The sequence below is a fragment of the Eschscholzia californica genome, unplaced genomic scaffold, assembly GCF_041429995.1.
Source record: "Eschscholzia californica isolate CP2 unplaced genomic scaffold, dmEscCali1.0.p SCAF_2, whole genome shotgun sequence".
Classification (NCBI taxonomy): Eukaryota; Viridiplantae; Streptophyta; class Magnoliopsida; order Ranunculales; family Papaveraceae; genus Eschscholzia; species Eschscholzia californica.
This window is the reverse complement of record NW_028238309.1, coordinates 49,536,542-49,557,189: the sequence shown is the minus strand read 5'-3', so window position 1 is coordinate 49,557,189 and position 20,648 is coordinate 49,536,542. Positions and strand designations below refer to the sequence as shown.

Sequence of the window (20,648 nt, the reverse complement as noted above, 5' to 3'; positions counted from 1 at the left end):
ATCACGTCATACGTGTAGATGAAGGCGGTAGGGCCTGCATAAAGTTGTAACTCAAATAAATTACAAAGAAACCACAATTGAAGCTTACAGAAAACTTCACGCTTGAACTTGAAAGTCAATAAAAACATTAAGTTTGAAAATCATGACTCTAAGAAGCTGAAGACAATGTCAACTGCATTGCAATTTTAATGGTTTTGCCTTTCATATTGATATCTTTCTCTTTCCCTAATATAGTAGCCTTTTTCTTATCACTTGCTATCTTTTTCAACACTAATCCATATTCATTGTCGATTCAGATGACTTGCAAAGCAAGTTAAATGACAGACTATATTCTTGAGGAAAGGTCAAACTTAACTGAAAAAAATGCAATCATCAATAGAAATATGAAGTTATAACAGTCACATTTTAGACCTTACTGTCATGTTTAGGAATCTGAATCTGACTCTGACTCTGTATCTGATGTCATCTTCACTGGTCTACGTCTATTGGTATTAGCTTCTAGAGGGGGAAGCCCATCATCTTCTTCATCACTCGAATTCATTGATTCCTCTGCAGTCCGAGAGGTTGATGTTAGTGGCTGGCCATTTGAAACATCATTCGGGATTGCTTTTCTGAATATTTCAGGCCTGCAATGAATGTTTAAGGCAGACAAAATAAGTAGATGATTCTTGTCGAACTATCTTAAAGAACACGAGGAAGATCTGACATGACGTTTATGGATCTGAACATCTTTCATGAATTAGGAAGTTAGGAGTTGCTTTTTAACAGCTAAAGGGGAATATAAGCTGACACGTGATCTTCTACATGTAGTAATATCATTCATACTAAACTAGTGGAAGAAGATAAAGAACAAACCATTCAGGAGATTTCTGTAGGAGGCGAACTTGTTTGAAGAAAAGAACTTGTGTAACAATACAGGTGACCTTCCTGCCAGATTCAAGTGCACCATCCCGTCCTCTTTCATCAACTACGACAAAACTTCCTAAAAAAGCGAAACAGAAAAAATTTATACCCGTTATGGAAATCTGACATAAAAGACATCAAGCAAAACAAAACAGTTTGCGACACTGTCTCCATATAGATATTCAGTAAGTTTTATTACAATATGGATATAAGTATGTATCATGAATATTATGATAAAAACATGGAGGGGTGAAGGCATCAGGGTGCCTTCCTCATGATCTAAACCACATAGTATAATAACAAACACAAACCTCGTCTTGTCCACATGCTTTTTTGAAATTTAGCTGGAAGCAGTGCCAAGGATTTCTCACCCGCTGCATTTAGTACCTTAATATGTGATTGTTGGACAAGAACAAAAGGTGCATCAGTAAAATGTTAGTTTAAGCAGACGATTACACAAATACCGATCACGGTAATGGGTTTAAGAATGCTAGTACTAAGAACTTTATATTCGCCGTCTCTTTCTACAAGAAACAACCCATTGTTCATAGTGTCATGCATTGTTTCAAGTGTGAAGAGATGAGAAAGTCCTAGATGTTGACCTATTAGAGCCTAGTACACCTAACCAACAACTAGGAGTGCATTAGAATCTAGTCAAAAGCTGTATACGGTTCTATTACAATATATACATATAAGCTTACGAGGAAACCAACATCTTATATTCGATTTATTGCAGAAAGACTACAAGAACATTCCAGTTTTCATCCACACAAAACAACAGATTCTCAAAAGCTTCATGTGTCCTACAGTATCCACTAAACTGTGTTACTATATGAATCTGAACTAAGAAAAAGAGAGAGAGGAAGCAAACTCGGAATGTCAGTTCTCTTGGCAATCTACCCAGTTTGACAAAATTAAAAAACGCAAAAGCATAAATCAATTTAGAAACCACAAACAAGAAAACAAGTAAGAGTTATAAAATGTTGAGAAAATACGGCATGAAGTTATCGACTTCCACATTTTCCGTAACCTGAGAATGAGCTATACGAGATCAAAGACTAAACGGGAGGAAATTAAGCAACGAAAGTTGGACTAGAAGAGACAACAACCTCAATGAGATTCGACCCACGGTGGGAAACAACTTGCATTATACTTTCCCATTCTTGTAAGGTCAATGTTTCTTCCTCAACTGCTCTCTTCAGATTCTTTCTCCCTCCTCTCATTGCTTGATTTCTTAAACTCTACAAACATACAAACCAAGGTTGTCAAAATTATAGAAAATGAAAACAAACTCTCCAAGCATTATCCTTTTATCTTCAATGGTTGGTAAAAGAGAAATAAAATTTGGTCTACTGAGCCATAAAAATATCCAATTATTGTCTTCAACCTAGAAGAACTCTTTTATGGTGTGTTTGGATGAATGAATCATGAATTATAAGTTCATGATTCCTTTGGATTCACAAACACTAGCATTCATGATTCCAAAGGATTTTCGTTAGTCAATTCAGACTCTATGTTGTATTGAGTGTGAGGGGAGGCGAAAAGCTTCAAACATGCCAATTCATAAACAATAAAAAATAGATGGAAGCGAACACAATTCAAACACAATTCATAATGTCTAATCTAGGTTGATTGTTGTTCGACTGAACAGTGAGATGCTTACTATTTAGTCTGTATTGGTTTTTGTTTTACTTAGGAACCCATTTGAGTGTCTAAACATTACGGCATTATGGTTTGCTCTAGAAGAAATAGGCTTACCCAATATTTCCATGAGAATGAAATTTTTAGCCCATTTGTTCATTAATAAGTTGGCAGATGAAGTCATTTTCATTATGAACTTCGTAACTTCCCAAAAACCAACCACCAACATTTACTCATAGACTCCCTAAGACTTCAATTGTTTTTATTCATCCTAACTTTAATTTGAAACTTTTATATGAGAATTGCTTTGTTGAGTGGGTTGACTCAGAAATATCAATAATGTTTGTCCCCAAGTATTTGGAGATATTTTACAGAGAGCACTCGCAAAGCTTCAGAGGAAGAACACAGGTGAATCATCTAATCGTCGACCATTGAATCCAAATGCACACCTGTTTGTCCCTAGGGTTAATCAAGCAACCATTGCAGAACGAACTTTATTTCTTACCTTTTCACGCGGTTAGCATATCAGTGAAGAAGAAATAATTGAATTTTTTACAAGAATGTGGGGCAATTGCGTGGAGTCTCTCCAAATGCAAATAGTTTCTTCGGACAAACAACCAATGTTTGCACATTTGGTGGTACGGAATTTTTGGACTTTTCCCTTGGTTCTTGGAGGAAAAGAGATGGTGCATTATAAAGTCAACGGTAAAAACCTAAGGATTCGACGACATGTACCAAAATGGGGCTAGCCCCACCGCCACCCCAAGCACGAGCAATAGCAGGAGAGATTATGATGGTTCATTCGACACAAAATGAAATAAGTATCATATGTGGTACCATTTAAGTGAAAGTGACTGTGAGTACTACTAGGATTAGTAGTACTAGGATTAATAGTATTAGGATTAGTGAGTACTACTAGGATTAGTAGTATTCACTTTTAAGTTTTTTGTGGTTAAAGATATTGGTATTGAAGTTTCAATCAATCAAACATATTTCTTCAAAAAAAAAATAATAATACGAGAAAATCAGAATAATTAACTATATCGCTAGTACTCACTTTATAGGAATTTCAATCAATCAAACATATTGTGTTTGAACCTACAACATTAAGTTTTGGAACTAATTTCTACTCAAACCTAAGAAAAATCAACCCCCACAAGACAACTATGCTCAGCAATTTCCCAACCATAATAAACCCTAAGAGAAAAAGGATTTTAGAAGTATTTGGACTGTCAATGAATAGAAAAGGGAAACCCTAATATCAAAATCAGTAACCTAAATGCCCAAAACAATAGATATTGAAGTATTAGAAGCTTTAGAAAGAATCAAAAAGAAGAGGGAAGAAATATCACTTACCTAGATGATAGATAACAAAGTTGAATCACTTGATTAGTTGATTTTGTTTTTGTTAATAAGAGAGAAGATAAAGAACCATAAATTTCAGTTTGAATCTTCACTTTAAACCCTAATATGTTAGAGAAAGTGTGCAAAAGGGTTATTGTGCAAAAGGGTAATAGAAAGGGGTTGTGGATTAAGTGTTGATCAGTTAAGTTCTAACACCGTTAAATTTTAATACCGTTAATCTAACTCCATTGCTTAAAAATATATTATTACATTTAAAAAATTTATACGATTTTGTCACTAAATTCGCAAATGTGGAAAATATAAACATCCACCTTGAGAAATATTATTTTTCCACATTTTCTAGCGTTACACATTTAAATAATAAATTTCATAATATAATACATAATGAATAAATTATAAACAAAATTTTTACTCAACATAACCATGAGATAGAAAATCTAAAAGCACATGAAAATAACCCCTAACTTTACTCTGTTTACTCAAGTTAAAGAGTTAGAAAGTAAAAGGAATTTAATATGTGTGATTAGGATCCGTGAAAAAAAGCATTTTTTTTTTGAAAAAAAACTGACAAAAAAAACCTTAAGCTCTTTTCTCGTCGGCACGATCTTATTGTAAAACTCAATTAGCAACACCTCTTTCGATTTCCACTGAATATCGAAGGTGGAAAAAAGAAAAAAAAAAAAGATGATTGGAAGTGCTCTCTTCGTGCAAGAAAAAGTGACGACATAAGTTTGATCAATAGGTATTAATCATCCAAGATAAGGAATTGTGTCCACCGGATTCACTTGGGGTGACCTAGTTACATCTACATAACGATGTTAACTATTTATGTAACGTGATGTTAAATCTAACATTTATTTAACGGTCAATGTTAGTCCACGACCCCATCGCAAAATAATAATCATGCCCCTTTCGCAAAACCCTGTAATTACGTACGCCCCTTTTGTAAAATAACCCAAAAAAAATAAGAATAAAGAAAATACCCTGCTGCAAATACGAAAATAACCCTCACCCTTTAGAAATATAACGGAACTACCCCTGGGCCCTGGCTGCAGCCAGGGATGGTCAGTCTGCTTGTGGCTCCGCCGCCCTTGGCGGCGTATGTTTCTATTTTCCGACTGCTTCAAGTAATCTTTTATTTTTTATTTTGTTGAAATTTCAAGCAATCTCTCTTTTTAAGGTTCTTTTCTCTCTCTTCGTTTTCTTCCTTCAAATCGTTAACTTCTCCTAGAGAGAGAGAGAGAAACATTAAAACCCTAAATTCTCTTTCCTCGCTAAAATCGTTCTTCTCTGTTTTCTTCCTTTAAATCGACCTCAAATTAGTTGATTCTTTAATACTATAATTTTGATAGCTCATCATCCAATTAGGGTTTCTCTGTTAACTTTCATGAAATTTTGTAACAAACGATGCCGGAAAACGTAACAAAAAAGCGAAACCGTTTCGTTTCTTCAACGAGTTCAAAATCTGTGACAGAAACCACCAATGGATCTCACAAATTCGTTATACAAGGGTATTCACTTGCGAAAGGGATGGGAATTGGAAAACACATAACAAGTGAGAATTTTAGTGTTGGTGGTTATGAATGGGCGATATATTTCTATCCTGATGGGAAAAATCCTGAGGATAATTCGATTTATGTTTCGGTTTTCATTGCTTTGGCTAGTGAAGGTACTGATGTTAGGGCTTTATTCGAACTTTCACTTATTGATCAGAGTGGGAATGAGAAGCATAAGGTTCATAGTCATTTTGATCGATCATTAGTGAGTGGACCTTATACATTGAAGTATAGAGGTAGTATGTGGTAAGCTTCATCCTTTTATGCATTTAAATTCATCAAATTTTGAATCTTTAGGGCTTCTTGATCACTTCAATTCGATTTTATGTTTGTATATTTTGATATTCACCAATTAGGGCAAATGCCAATTATGGTTTTGAACAGACCCTAGATAATTTATATTTTATGCAGTGGGTTTGATGTCAAAGTTTTGAACATGCAAGACTGTAAATTTAGATACACATTGATGATGGTAGTTGGAATTGCATTCCAAATTGATGTTTCAAACGCGGCTATGCACTAGGCATCACATTTCGAGGGGGAATCTAAACCCAGGAGGTGGGCGGGTTTGTGATTCCCTTGGAATCCTCGAATAGATAATCTACGGACAAACCAATCTCTATCAATTCTATTTCTTACCAAACTATACAATATAGTGATGTATTGCGATTAGTAGGAATACATTACAGGACTGCGTAGTTCTGGTAATTACGTTTCTTTCCTTCGTTCCAAACATGGCCAGGTGTCTAACCAAGGGAAGTTTTATGAGTACTGTTAGATTGGGTAAAACGAGTTAGAGTCAGGGTTTCTTGCATGTTGACGACATATTTTTTTAATACTTCTATGTTTGTCCTTGTTATACAGGGGATATAAGCGTTTCTACAAACGAGCAGTGCTTGAATCGTCAGATTTTCTTAAGGATGATTGCTTGAAATTTAATTGCACCGTTGGAGTTGTGAATTCAAATACCGATTGTTCCTCGAGATTACACTCAATAGTTGTCCCAGAGTCTGACATCGGTTCACATTTTGGTATGCTCCTGGAGAGTCAGGAAGGCACAGATGTTGTTTTTAATGTGGCTGGTGAGAAATTTAATGCTCATAAGTTGGTATTAGCTGCTAGATCTCCTGTATTTCGTGATATATTTATCAATCGATTACAAGAGAGTGAGCAGGAGATTTTTGTTACAGACATAAAACCGGAAGTGTTTAAGGTGAAAACTCACATGCTTTGCCAATATTAAGCCTTTCTTTCATCAGAAGTTCACATTCTGTATGTTTGCACAATATATCCTTGTGCTCTTTTTTTTCTTGACCCTCACTTGTGTATTTTCAACAGGCGATACTGCACTTCATATACAGAGATACCCTCATTGAAGACGAGGAGTTGCTATCATCAAATTCAGCCTGTGAATCCTCTATATGCGACACGGTGGCTGGCGAGCTGTTAGTTGCTTCAGATATGTATGGTTTAGATAGACTTAGGCGGCTGTGCGAGTCTTATCTCTGCAATGAGATATCTGTGGATTCTGTTGCCAGAATGCTTGCTCTATCTGACCATTGTCATGCCACGGAATTAAAGGCGATCTGCCTAAAATATGCTGCTGAAAATCTAGCAGGTATGCTTTTATAGTTTGAGGTCTCTTGTTTGTGCCATTCTTGTTATATTGGTTGTCTTCAAGAAACTATTATGCTCCATATAATTCCTTATGATGCATGGGATGTTATCTATCTATATCATGTCGAGTTCTTGCATTTTCTTGTTTTGTAACTTTTGTTATTTCATTCCCTTGATTTCATTTAATTTCTTAGGGTTCCCAATTAACTATCAGCAGTTTATCATTTCTCCAAGATAAATGGAATATGATAATATGGTTATGGGCTCATGAACTATAAATTCCCGTTTCAGTTTTACTCGGGAGTTGTGGAATTTTGAGGGATGAATGAAAAAACCACTTATCTGAAATAATGAGGATATAGCTTAGGCATCTAGAAAGTTAAGCAAACAAAAAAGTTCTGTCGTTTATTGCCAAACATGTGAGAATAGTCCGACATAGACATACAGTCTTGACCAAGAATAGGATATCTACTGCTTTCCTATTAGTTCTGAGCTAAATGTTGACCAACTTAACAAAACATAGTGGAAACTGGAAGTTGGAACCCATTAGTTTATGTTCATTTTGATTAGTACTTCGCTTTCTCTTGTTGTTTCAAATACTAAATTTCTAATGCACCGAATTTCTCTTTTCTTAAATGTAGCTATTATACAATCAGACGGTTTTGAGTATCTTAAAGAGAATTGCCCGGGACTGCAGTCAGAACTACTGAAGACAGTAGCAGGGTTCGAAGAGGAATGCAGTAGTGGAAGTGGAAAGAGCCTCAGTGTGTGGGCACAGCTCTCTGATGGCGGTGATACCATAACTGGGAGGAGCGTAAGGCAACGTACTAACTAGGAAAAGAACTTAAGAAACAGTTCCTGCAAGCCCTTTTTGGTTCTTGTTTTTTCTTGTAAAAATGTTGGTTCTAAACAGATAAAGAAAGATATATAGAAGATCAAAAAATTCAAACATTTCCTTTTAATTTGGTGTCGATCCTTCTTTCAACTGCCTTTTTTTTGGATAATTATAGAAAGACATTTTTTAATAATTACAAGGAAGATGAATGATGAAATTGATGGCAATCAACTATATTTGATGAGACCACCAACCATAAACAGACCAACTTGATTCTCTCTTAAGGATCTTTCCCCAACTAATGAAAGAGATTTTGGCCGAATTTTTTTTCAAGGTATTGATGCATCATGAAGAGATAATCCAGAACTAATCCTAGTTGTGTAGGACCATGGGATCAAACCTGAGACCTCCGTGTTACAGAGTGGGTGTGCAACCACTACATCAAGTGATAGGACGATCTTGGCAAAATTACCACGAATGAAATCGTACAAACTATGTTAGTTCTCTCTACATACTACATGTAGACTAATTGGACATATAGTAAAATCTACAAGTTAAAAGTTAGTTCTGTTCATGTAGACTAATTGGACATATGGTAAAATCTACAAGTTAAAGCCAATTTGAGACCTATAACCATTTAATGAAGCTTGGGGCTTGGGAAGGTCCTTTTCTAACTTGGATGAAAAGTAGTCGTTGGAACTTCAATATTCAGTTTCTCCATCTAGACGACAATCCAGATAGCCAAAATCAAACTTCTAACCATTAATGGCCGTCTTCAATGGAACAAAATCATCAACATTCTCCAACATACAGAGCTCTTCTACAAGCAGGTCCACGTCTCAAACCACTCCAACAAGTTCATGCTCAAATCATCATCAATGGTCTTCACTACAGTCGTTCTCTTCTCACCAAACTCATCACATTAGCTTGTTCTACTGGTTCCATCATCTATACTCGTCAAATTTTCCTTTCTATCCCAAACCCAGATTCTTTTCTCTTCAATTCACTCATTAAATCTTCTTCTAAATCTGGTTACCATTTTGATGCATTACTTTTCTACCAAAGAATGCTTCTTTCTGGTATCTCTCAATCAAATTACACTTTTACTGCTATTATCAAAGCTTGTGCTGATTTATCTGCTCTAAAATTTGGTAGAGTTATTCATTCTCATGTAATTGAGTCTGGGTTTGGCTCTGATTCGTTTGTTCAAGCTGCTTTAGTAACATTTTATGCGAAATCTAGTGATTTGGTTGTTGCTAGAAATGTGTTTGATAAAATGCCTGTAAGAAGTATTATTGCTTGGAATTCTATGATATCAGGTTATGAGCAAAATGGGTTTGCCAAGGAAGCTATTGATGTGTTTTATAAGATGAGGGAACTTGAGGTTCAGCCTGATTCGGCGACTTTCGTGAGCTTGTTATCTGCTTGTTCTCATTTGGGTGCTCTTAATTTAGGCATATGGGTGAATGAATATATTGTTGATAATGGGTTAGAACTTAATGTGATTCTAGGTACTTCCTTGATTAACATGTATGCTAGATGTGGAAATGTGGGAAAAGCACGAGAAGTTTTCGATAGTATGAAAGAATTGAATACTATTGCTTGGACTGCCATGATCTCTGGTTATGGGATGCATGGTTATGGTACTCAAGCAATTGAACTTTTTGATGAAATGAGAATTCGAGGACCAAAACCAAACGATGTCACGTTTGTAGCTATTTTATCTGCTTGTGCCCATGCAGGTTTAGTCGATGAAGGAGTTAGAGCAATGGAATCCATGAAGAGAAGTTACGGGTTAACACCGAGAATGGAACATCATGTTTGTATGGTTGATCTACTTGGCCGAGCAGGATATCTTGAAGAAGCAATTCAATACATTGAGGAATCGATATTGGGTAAACCCGCACCTGCAATATGGACAGCCTTACTTGGTGCATGTAAAATGCATAAGAATTTCGATTTAGGAGTACAAGTAGCTGAGCATTTGTTAGAAGTAGAGCCGGAGAATCCTGCTCATTACGTACTATTATCGAACATATATGCTTCTGCGGGTAGGATGGATCGAGTCGAAAAGGTTAGGGATATTATGATTCGTAGAGGTTTGAAGAAGCAAGTTGGGTATAGTTTAGTAGAGATTGATCATGTAACTCATATGTTTTGTATGGGTGATAAATCTCATCCGAAGACATCTGAAATTTATCGATATTTGGAGGAGTTGATATGGAAATCGAAGGAAGCTGGTTATTTACCTGAACCAGAATCGGTGATGCATGAGTTGGAAGAGGAGGAGAGGGAATTTGCACTCAGATTTCATAGTGAGAAGTTAGCTATAGCTTTTGGTTTAATGAACACAAAGACAGGAACTGTGATCAGGATCGTCAAGAATCTTCGGATGTGTGGCGACTGTCATTCTGCAATCAAGTTCATATCAGTTGTTACTAATAGAGAAGTCATAGTTCGAGATAAACACCGATTTCATCATTTCAAAGATGGCTCTTGTTCTTGTCAGGATTACTGGTGAACCCAAACTCGGAATCCAGTGCCGAGTGTAATAGGGGATTTCATCATTTCAAAGACGGCTCTTGTTCTCATCAGGATTAATGATGAACCCGAACTCGGAATTCCCTAGTTGTTTCCAGTAAGGGTTTTTGTTGAGTGTCATTCAGCAATCAACTTCATCTTGTCATCCTAGTTTTGTTAACAGAGAACTACCTGTGGACAGGAGTACCCATCATATCATTTTACAGCAGACGACAATTGTTGTAATGTTATTAAACTACATTAGTTCCAAAGAAAATAAGAAATTTTGCACCGATTTGATAATTGATGATTTTGTTTGAGATGAAACTTTTTTATCTTCATATTGTAAATTCTCTTGACATCAAAAGGTATATTGAAACAACAGAAAGTACAGTGTAATTTTTCTTGATTAGAAGAGATGCTGAAACAGCAACTGATTAGAAGAGGTGTTGAAACAGCAACTGACCCAATGAAAAGGTTATCATCCCGGTGGGTGAACTCACTTCAAAAGCGAACCAACAGCTTGATGAGAATTGTGCAGTAGAAAAGATATACGATAAACGAAATTAGGGCATGAAAGCCGGTCCTTGGTACAGGACCATCTCTGACATCACTTATAAACGCAATTGATACAAGATATAAATGGTTCTTCAGCTTTCTATTTGAATGCAGATTAACAAAAAAGATTTATCTGATCATACATCGGTCAACAATGCCTAAGACAAAACTGAAAACATAGTTTAGTGAGTTGTATAGCACATGACTGCCATTTCTTTTATACTACGAGTTCAATGTTTAACGAGTGTCCCAAGCCTTCAATTTCTTGCTTCCTCTGGGTTTCTCTATAGGTGCATCCATTCCTGCCATCTTCGCATTGTATTTTGATCGAAGAGGATCATTGTATGTCCACCTGCAAACCACAAAAAAGCATCATCAGGACCGCAACAAAAGTAGATTTCTCCAAAAGAAAAAGGGAGATCTTATGCGAGATAATTACAGAAAAAGTAGATACTAATAACCAAATAAATTTACCAGGTTCTAACGGAAAAGAGAAGAAAACGAATGAATGAGCTGTCAATATCTTCACATACTCTCATATTTGGACACCTTATTGGAGTTTTAGATTGGTTCTCGAAGTAAAAAAGTATCGCGATAGTCGGTTTGCATGTTCTTAGAGGAACATAGATTAGCAGTCATAGGTTGAAGGATGTATCATATTTGTGTTAGTTTGAGAGTTTCAACAGATATCAATTCGGTTAGCAATAGCTTCATTGTACTCGACTCAAGGCTACCATGGGTTCTATACTCTGAACATTTACACCAAACATTAGTCAACCATGGGTTCTATGCTAAATCTTCTAATTCCTATGTTATGTCTATTAGATTAGCCGAAGAGTGCCTGTACTTAGCATAGGATCAACAGTGAAGCTATCTATATACATGAAAGCAAATTGATAAAATATATGAAACGTGTAAAAGAATTAAGGAACCAATCGTTAAAAAAGCGAAGGAAAACTTACGGGTTGTTCCAATCTGTCGTATCCTCATTGACAAGATGAGTCCATTTAGTCCTCCCACTACGTCCAAAGTGCTTGACTTGCATGACCTTCGGCAATATAGACTTATCCATCTTATCTTCCCCAGTTGGGGCAGAGAAATCACGTGTGTAAATATTGTCAGAACCGGCTGTTGCAGCACGATCATCTGCATCTGTCTGGAAGTAAGCACCTTTGTGGTAATACTTCTGCATGAACCTCCACTTCCGTTTGGAAGAATTAACTGGTTTTGGATTCTTCCTCTCCCACTCTTTTCGCTCTTCCATTGTCATGTTTCTTACCCTCTCAATCTCCTCCCTCTCCTTCAACATTGAATCTCGATCTTCCCTGTCTCTCTTAATCCTTGCTATCTCTCTAGCCTTCCATGCTTCATACTCCTCCGCTTCATTAAGCTCATCATCAGTATCCACATCTTCAATATTAGCTTCTGCTTCCAAATTCTTCTGAATTTCTTCATCCTTTCTAATCTCTGAAACAACAATCTGCTTCGTTTCAATTTTCCTTTCCTCCTTCCTCTTTTTAACAAAATCCTCAAGAGCTTGTTCTTCCGCCTCTAGCCTTTCACGCTCGGCAATAGTATCTCGTTCCGACTTAGGTACAAAAACAGGCTTCACCATAGCAATACCCGTTAACTCCTCTTCGGAATCAGTTTCATACTCAGATTCTTCCTCTTGCTCCTCTTCAATCTCATCCTCCTCTTCCTCTGGAAGAAGAGCAGCTTCTTCTTGCTGACGCTGAAGCAATTTCTCCCTAATTCTTCGTCTTCTTTCTTCCATTGCATCTTCATCCTCTTCCTCTAAATCTAACCCTTCTTGCCTTCTATTCTCCTCTTCAATAGTGGAAACAATCTCAGCTTGTCTAATTCGTCTATGATCAGCTCTAATTTCTTCCCTATTGTCTATCTTACTCTCGGCCAAACGTCGTAACCTAGGATCATCTTTTCGAACAACATCTGAATCATCCCTAGTAGGAAAAGCTTTCTCTAAGGCAACTTCTCTAGTTGTCCTAATATCTCCATCTTCCTCAGCATCATCTGCCCATTCTGGAGCTTTACCAGGCCAATATCTTTTCACCTTAGTTTGCCCTATTTTACCTCTAAGTTTATCTCTAATGGCAATTATAGTATCGCTAACCCCCGCAGTCACAGACATCTTTGCAAGTACTTTCAAACCCTAAAACAACAATTATCAAAACCTAAGTTTTCTCTAAGTTCCCACTGAAACCAAATTCCACAGATCAAATCTGAAAATAGAAAATAAACAGGTAAAATTGAAAACTCCTAGAAACCCTAATCCGGTATTTCAAAATCGAAAGAAAAAAAAAGAAAATGTGAAATTCTTTTGTTAGATTCAAAACATATGTGATTGGAAAAAGATTAAAAATTTCAGGATGATTTAATTACGTACCTTCAATCGGATTAGGGCTTTTAGGAACTTGGCCAAGAACTAGGACAGAAGAAAGAAACCAGAGAAGTGAAGACAAATGACCTAAAAATCTTCTTTCCCCAATGGCCTACTCTTTCTCATTACCCACTGATTCGGGTTGGCCCGTATCTGTTAAACCGCTTCTAGCTCGACCTATCTGCAGTAGAGTTGGAGTTGGCCCGTGTATTACTCTTTGGTTTTTGTGCTAGGATAAACAACACCTGGTGGTATGGTACCAACTTTTCTTCAAATAGAGAAAAGAAAACAACAACGACGACGACAAACAACAACAACAACAACACACCAACAACAACAAACAACAAACAACAACAAAAAAAACAACAAACAACAAACAACAAACAACATCAACAAACAACAACAACAACAACAACATAGCAACCTCACAATGATGTCTCCATATTAATACCAAGTCAACATGTACAAGTTTCTAGCAAACTCATGAATTTTTCACTAGCAAAAGACATTTGTTTAAGGGGGAATGTTAGAATAGTTAGTCCTACACAAGGTTACCGGATACTCTCCTCTACCCTACGTACCGCGTACCCGATTCACCGTACCCGAATTTCGTACCCTTTTTGGGTGGGTTTGCGATCCAGTACCCCACAATTAGTGTACCTGAATTTTTAGTCTTAATTAACCTAAAATCTGTGTGGAAAACTATAAATTCGACTAATTGAGTAGTTAAACCACATGAATTTTTTTAATTCGCTTGTTAGATTGTAAGTTTGATGGAGAAATGATGTCTAAGAGTAGGTGTATCCATTATAAATGCATCATAGAGAGTATTTAGTGTCTATGAAAAATAGTCCAAAACGTACTGAACTCAAAAATGGCGTATCGGAGAAGTATACCCCTAGCGTACCCAATACTCACTTGGTAACGTTCCGCGTACCGGTACCCGTACCACGTACCTGAGCGATCCGCGTACCAGGTGACCTTGGTCCCACTCCTACATTGTCCAAAATTGATAAAACTTCTCTCTTGTGTAACTATTTATAAAGAACTTATGTAATAGCTAGTAAATCAGTACAAATCATTACAATTCTCTTTTCTTACAGATGGTTAGGTTTGGGCACCCGTTGCCAATGAGCTAAAAACGAAGTTTTAACATAATTTTTCTATGTTTGGCAGGCATATTTGATTCTAGTGTTTTGTTTCATACGGTGTGAAATTTGTTAACAAGATGGATTTAACTCTTTCTATGCAAAGGCTGGATTTCTCGCTGATAACAAACATAATTTTTGTGAACAGAAGCTGATCAATTATAAAAAGGGTTAATTCCGTTTTGGCCCCCGATTTGTGACCAACTGGCCGTTTTGGCCCCGAATTGTGTCCGGCAGTTCGTTTTGGCCCCAAAAAATTCCTAAATGGCCCCAAAATTTTTCAACCTCCCAATTCTACCCCCATGGCATTTCTGTAATTATTTTTTTTCTTTTTCTTTGTCCACCTCATCTAACCATTACCACATCACTCTGTCCACCTCACCCTTCTTCTCCGGCGAAAAGTTGCCGGCCGGAATAAAAAATTCCGGCCGGCCACCTTTACCAAAAAAAAAAATCTTCATCTTCTTCATTTCTCTCTCTTCTTCATCTCTTTTTTTTCTCTCTTCTTCTTCTTTCTTTACCTCTCTCTCTCTAACCCTCTCTCTCTATATAATCCGGCGAAGGGGCGAAGAGAAGGGTTAGAGAGAGAGAAGGGTTAGAGAGAGAGGGGTGAGAGAGAGAAGGGTTAGAGAGAGAGGGGTTAGAGAGAGAGAGGTAAAGAAAGAAGAAGAAGAGAGAGAAAAAAAGAGATGAAGAAGAGAGAGAAATGAAGAAGATGAAGATTTTTTTTTTGGTAAAGGTGGCCGGCCAGAATTTTTTATTCCGGCCGGCAACTTTTCGCCGGAGAAGAAGGGTGAAGTGGACAAAGTGATGTAGTAATGGTTAGATGAGGTGGACAAAGAAAAAGAAAAAAAAATAATTACAGAAATGTCATGGGGGTAGAATTGGGAGGTTGAAAAATTTTGGGGCCATTTAGGAATTTTTTGGGGCCAAAACGAACTGTCGGACACAATTCGGGGCCAAAACGGCCAGTTGGTCACAAATCGGGGGCCAAAACGGAATTAACCCTTATAAAAATGATTAGAGGTGGTTTCTTATTTGTGTTTAGATATGTAAAGAAAAACTATTGGAATCCTCTCTTGCACACTAAGGTGGTGTTTTCTTTTAGATTTGAAATCTGAATTGGGATCAATTCAGATTTCAGATGTTTGCTTTTCTTATTTAGGAAAATCTGAAATGTTAGCTGAATTAACTCATCGTTTGAATTAGCTGAAAAAAGACCCACATTTTTCAGACTTCAAAACAAGTCTGAAACCAATGCCAAAATCTGAATTGTATTAATTTACACTGATAACCCCGTGAATACAAAAAATTCCACCAGAATCACCACCACCAATCCCCACCACCACCACCACCCCAATCTCCACCACTACAAACCAGACCACGACCACCACCACAACGTTACAGAATGAAACACCTCCGCCACCACCATAAACCACATGAAATATTATCAACTTGTTGACCGACTGTTAAAGAGAGTAACTGAGAGAGAAGAAACCCTCTCTACGGTTAAACGTTGTCGGTCGATCTACTGTCAGAGAAAGAGATAGCGACTGGGAGGATCTACTGCTATAGAAAGAGAGAGAGCGACTGAGAGAGACGAAGTTAAACCTTTGACGTCGATCTACTATTGGAGAGAGAGAGAGAACGACTTAGAGAGGGACAAAGGGTTTACCTTTGCAGATTATGTTCGAGAGGGAGAGCGACGGAAACCGGCGAGGTTATAACTTACTCTGTTAGAGAGAATCTGAGTTATTTTTCACTGTCGTGAGATGGAGGAAGAAGAAAGAGGAACTTAGGGTTTTCTTTTAGGGAGAAGCAAAAGATTAGGTTCTGTTTGGTTGAAGTGTTAAGTGAAGGGTTTTGTGGGTCACTATTACTAGTGTTGTATGCGGATAGCGTTGACATCCAATGTCAAACACTAGTATTCCCATGGAACATCATGCATAAGCTAATAATCAACTAAGAGTTAGATATTTACCTCAATCGTTGGTTTGTCCTCGAACCTTTCCTATCCGCTTTTGAGAAGACCATGAGCTTCAATTGTAGCTCCTCTACTTGGGACGCCTAGTGGTCTACTTTATCTCCTACCTTGTTTATTAGCTAGAATAACAATGGTAGTTTGGTTACAAGAAGAACTCATTCTTCTTTAATTGACTAGTTGATAGCTTTTGGGAATTATCTTTCTTTAAATCTCTACTTGATGTGGCAGAGTTAGAAAACTCTTAGAGAAATTCCACCTTTTATTCACTGCCCTAAGGGTCATTATATAGAGTCCTAAGTTAGAGTCCAACCCTAATTAGATTCTTAAAAAAACCCATTTTGAATAAGATTAAGGAAATAATAAAAAATAGAACCAGCTCCTATTCTTTGATTTCCTTGATGATGGTACGTCCAAATCACGTAAAAATTGGCAGATTTGTCCTTCCCTATTAGGGGAACCGTCCCACAAAATTTCAGCCCAATCCGAGCCCAAAGAGTGTTCCCTTTGCTTTCGGTCCAAAACCCCTTTTCGGGCCTTTTATGCTATCTTTGTCCAAACTTCTTTTGGGCCTATGACACATATTTATGGTACTCTCCCATGATAATATATTTCATTCTCACTAGTCATAACATCTGATTAAATATGCACTCTTATGTGTAACCCGATTTAGGATCCGGTCGAAGTTAGCCATGAATTACTTCGTAATTCGACGATCGTAGTTGGTTTCTAGTTAAACATTACGATCCCTAAATCAACCGGACTTGATGATCTTCTTCATCAATTGTCATATCTGACAAATTGCTCGCATTGCATTCTTGGTCAAAGAACATCTCCTTTAAGGGCATCTCCTTGACAAAGGAATATCCTTCATTAAGTAAGGTTATAAATGTCAAAATTTAATTTCATGCATAATAATTCAGATTTGGAAAACAAACATCTAACTAATTCAACCAATTCAGTTCAGCAAATTCATATTCAACCTATTTAGATTCAGACACAAATAAAAAACAAACACAACCTAAATCAGTGTGTTACTTCTCATTATATAGTAATAGAGCAAACATATGCACGCTTAAATTACATGGATTTGAAATTCAAAAATCATATCTACAATAATAATTTCAACAATCAAAGAAACATAACAAATATATTGTAACTAATTGAGAGAGAAATAAAGAGTGTAAATGAATATGTGATTGAGAGTGAATAATTGAAATGAATTGATCCTTTATCGCTTTATATATGGAGAGAAATATATAATTGGACGTACAAAGTTTGATACTCTTTTTGAGGTATCAGTGTTTATTCACATGAAATACCTCATAATTTTGAATACATTGTATATAGTCCTGGGCAAGATCACAAAGGTCACATGCCTCCACTGCCCACAACCCCCATATAGATGAAAGAGAGGAGTTACGCCCAATGTTCTTTACATGGGATATGGCAATATTACTAAGTTTTTTTTTTATGAGAAGGCAACATTACAAGTTGCCAACAGTTTTTTCTCATAACTAATACTGAGAAAGCCAGTTCAACCAAAAAAAATACTGAGAAAGCCAGTTCAACCAAAAAAAAAAATACTGAGAAAGCTCTAAAATTTATCCATACAATTAAACCAACTCCAAAAACTATATGCATGTTAGAGATTTATATTTGATCGGCACACACAAGGAAATAAACGTTTGTATAAATAAGTTTATTCTTTCGACATGGAACCAGAAAGAACAACCAAAGAAGTCAAGAGTTTGTGTTTAATTGCTAATGTGAGAGGCAAGTAAGAAAAGAATCCCACCATGAGCCTGTATTTGTTCCCAGGGACGGCCCTGGTTAGGCGAGGGCCCCCGAATTTAGAGGGCCCCCAAATTTAGAGGGAGCCTTTATATGTATTATTTTATGCACATATATGTCATGTATATTTGAGTAGTAGAGTTGGTAAAGTAGTTGTTTAGTCCGTACCGGCCCTGACTTTAGGGGGCCCTAGGCGAACGTATTGACGTCCCCCTTACACTTTAAGTTTAAAAAGTTGAAAAAATTATCTAAAAAATAATGTTTGTGGTGAGTCGAAGTCTTGACCTTAAAATCACTAATGAACTACTATACCAACTCTACTACCCAATCAAACTTGATACAAATGCAGATAAAATAAAACATATAACAATACTATCTATATACACAATATTTTATGAATTGAGGGCCCTCTAAATTTGGGGGCCCTAGGCGAGACCGCCTGGGTCGCCTAGGCTCAGGGCCCGGCCTGTGTTTAGTGATCGTAAGGTCAATGATTGACTCCCACGACTAACATTATTTTTTAGATAATTTATTTAAAAATATGCATGAAAAGTAAAATGTAGTTATCAATAACAAAATTTACCCAAATCTACAATTTAAAAGACAAAGTCATAACATTTAAACTTAATTAACTAGAAGCCTAAAAATACATTAATAAAAGAACAAAAATCAAATTAAATACATATTTTTATAATTTAGATTTTTCTCTTTTCTAATTTATCTTCAATCTCACATTTATATTTCATTCTTTAGATTCTCTACAGGGGGTTATCACACATTTACACCTGAAGAATCATTTCGAATCAACTACTTTTTACATATTGTTGATCAAGTTATTTCATCTATTAAACATAGGTTTGAACAATTTCAAGTATATGCAAACATTTTTGAGTTTTTAATTTATTTACATAAGTTAAACAATGAGAGTTGTGAAGGTTTAGAAAGTTTAAAGAGGGGTTTGCCAGAAAATGTTAAAAGACCAAATTGATGGAAAGTTGTTCGAATGAGTGGATCGCTGATAGAATTCTTTTGACCATTCCGGTTATTGTGATTTTTGCGGACAAAGTTTTTCAAAGTTGAAGTTAATCAAGTCTTACTTGCAATCTACCATGTCTCAAGAAAGAGTAAATGTATTAGCTTTGTAATCCATTGAGCTTGAATTAATAAGAATATTGACTACGCAAACGTGATTAGTGATTTTGCATCGAAAAATGCAAGGAGAGCGATGTTTAAATAGTATTTGTTTCATGTATAATTTTAACAACTATAAATTTTACAAAAAAAATATCAAATTTTATATTTTTCGACCTAAAGTGTAGGGTCCCGTCGAATTGTTCGTCTAGGGCCTCCCAAAAGTCAGGGCCATTATTGTTTGTTCCATAAATACAACAAAGAAATCACTTTCTTCGGTTCAAACTAAAAAAAAAATACAATCGATTTTGACATACCTTTATAAAGTATGTGTAAGAAAATATCAAAAGGAGAGAGAACCAAGATATACCTCTCAATCGAGATTACTTGTAGGTTGATTGGCAAATTGCTTCTAAGATGTGACAAAGCTTTCATATATAGGACCATATGAAGTAAGCAGTGGATGAACTCTAGTGAACACAGATGGTACTTCCACATGGGAGAATGGGTATCTAGTAACCAAGAATATTTGGTTTAGGTCTTCTCCACTCATTGCCAATTGTTTTTAGTTGGATGACCACAAACATAACATGGTATCAGAGCTAGGTCCGCCCCCACGTGATAGACTTAAAAGCCACACGTGCTCCATGTTGCCCAAAGAAGTACACGTGTTAGGCTCAAATAATGACACATGTGAGGGGGCGTGTGAGAATAGTCCCACATGGGAGAATGTGTATCTAGTAGCCAATCAGTTTTGAATTGGATGACCACAAACTTAACAGATGGTGCATATGACGCGGAGTCCGCCGTATTCGGGACAATCTTAAGGCGAAGTACTGGGGAAGCAATAGTGGATACGACTTTATCGACAAAACGTGAATCAGTTTTATTACATGAACTTGAAGGTGTATTGTTAGGCTTACGTCTAGCAAGGCAATATGACTAATGTAAAGTTATATTGGCGGCTGATTCGACAACGGTAGCAACAATTATGTGTAATGATAATTTTGTCTTTCCATGGAAGACTATACGAGTATGGAATGAGATACGATATTTATGGGGTCTATTTGAGGAGTTTCGAGTAATCCATGTATATCTATAACTAAATCAAGCAGCAGATTACCTATCAAAGATGAAGCCGAGCAATGGTGTCCTAATTCTAGATAGTAATGAGTTCACACAAGCACTAGTAGATATTATA

General features: G+C 36.5%; 4 protein-coding genes across 5 annotated transcripts; 2 read left to right on the top strand and 2 right to left on the bottom strand.

Moving 5' to 3' along the window:
* Nucleotides 1–256: 256 nt before the first annotated feature.
* LOC147558686 (uncharacterized) lies at nt 257–2,144 on the bottom strand. Its single transcript, XM_086660415.1, has 4 exons — nt 2,013–2,144; nt 1,215–1,290; nt 856–982; nt 257–626 (listed from the first exon to the last, which is right to left on the bottom strand). Exons 1-4 carry the CDS (start codon nt 2,124–2,126, stop codon nt 425–427), a joined length of 519 nt encoding a protein of 172 aa, XP_086516541.1. The 5' UTR covers nt 2,127–2,144; the 3' UTR covers nt 257–424.
* Nucleotides 2,145–4,952: 2,808 nt separating this feature from the next.
* LOC147558685 (BTB/POZ and MATH domain-containing protein 4-like) lies at nt 4,953–8,033 on the top strand. The gene is made up of 4 exons (XM_086660414.1): nt 4,953–5,711; nt 6,330–6,678; nt 6,804–7,083; nt 7,724–8,033. The coding sequence occupies exons 1-4, from the start codon at nt 5,317–5,319 to the stop codon at nt 7,915–7,917; spliced, it is 1,218 nt and encodes a 405-aa protein (XP_086516540.1). The 5' UTR covers nt 4,953–5,316; the 3' UTR covers nt 7,918–8,033.
* On the top strand, nt 8,010–10,740 carry LOC147558684 (Pentatricopeptide repeat (PPR) superfamily protein). Its single transcript, XM_086660411.1, has 2 exons — nt 8,010–8,437; nt 8,497–10,740. The coding sequence occupies exon 2, from the start codon at nt 8,696–8,698 to the stop codon at nt 10,436–10,438; it is 1,743 nt and encodes a 580-aa protein (XP_086516537.1). The 5' UTR covers nt 8,010–8,437; nt 8,497–8,695; the 3' UTR covers nt 10,439–10,740.
* Nucleotides 10,741–11,003: 263 nt separating this feature from the next.
* On the bottom strand, nt 11,004–13,921 carry LOC147558683 (uncharacterized). 2 transcript variants are annotated; one of them, XM_086660413.1, is made up of 3 exons: nt 13,400–13,921; nt 11,958–13,165; nt 11,004–11,347 (listed from the first exon to the last, which is right to left on the bottom strand). In XM_086660413.1, the coding sequence occupies exons 2-3, from the start codon at nt 13,142–13,144 to the stop codon at nt 11,233–11,235; spliced, it is 1,302 nt and encodes a 433-aa protein (XP_086516539.1). In that variant the 5' UTR covers nt 13,145–13,165; nt 13,400–13,921; the 3' UTR covers nt 11,004–11,232. The 2 variants fall into 2 exon arrangements, with proteins under 2 accessions (XP_086516539.1, XP_086516538.1); XM_086660412.1 differs by having other exon boundaries at nt 11,958–13,235; nt 13,400–13,797.
* Nucleotides 13,922–20,648: the final 6,727 nt, after the last annotated feature.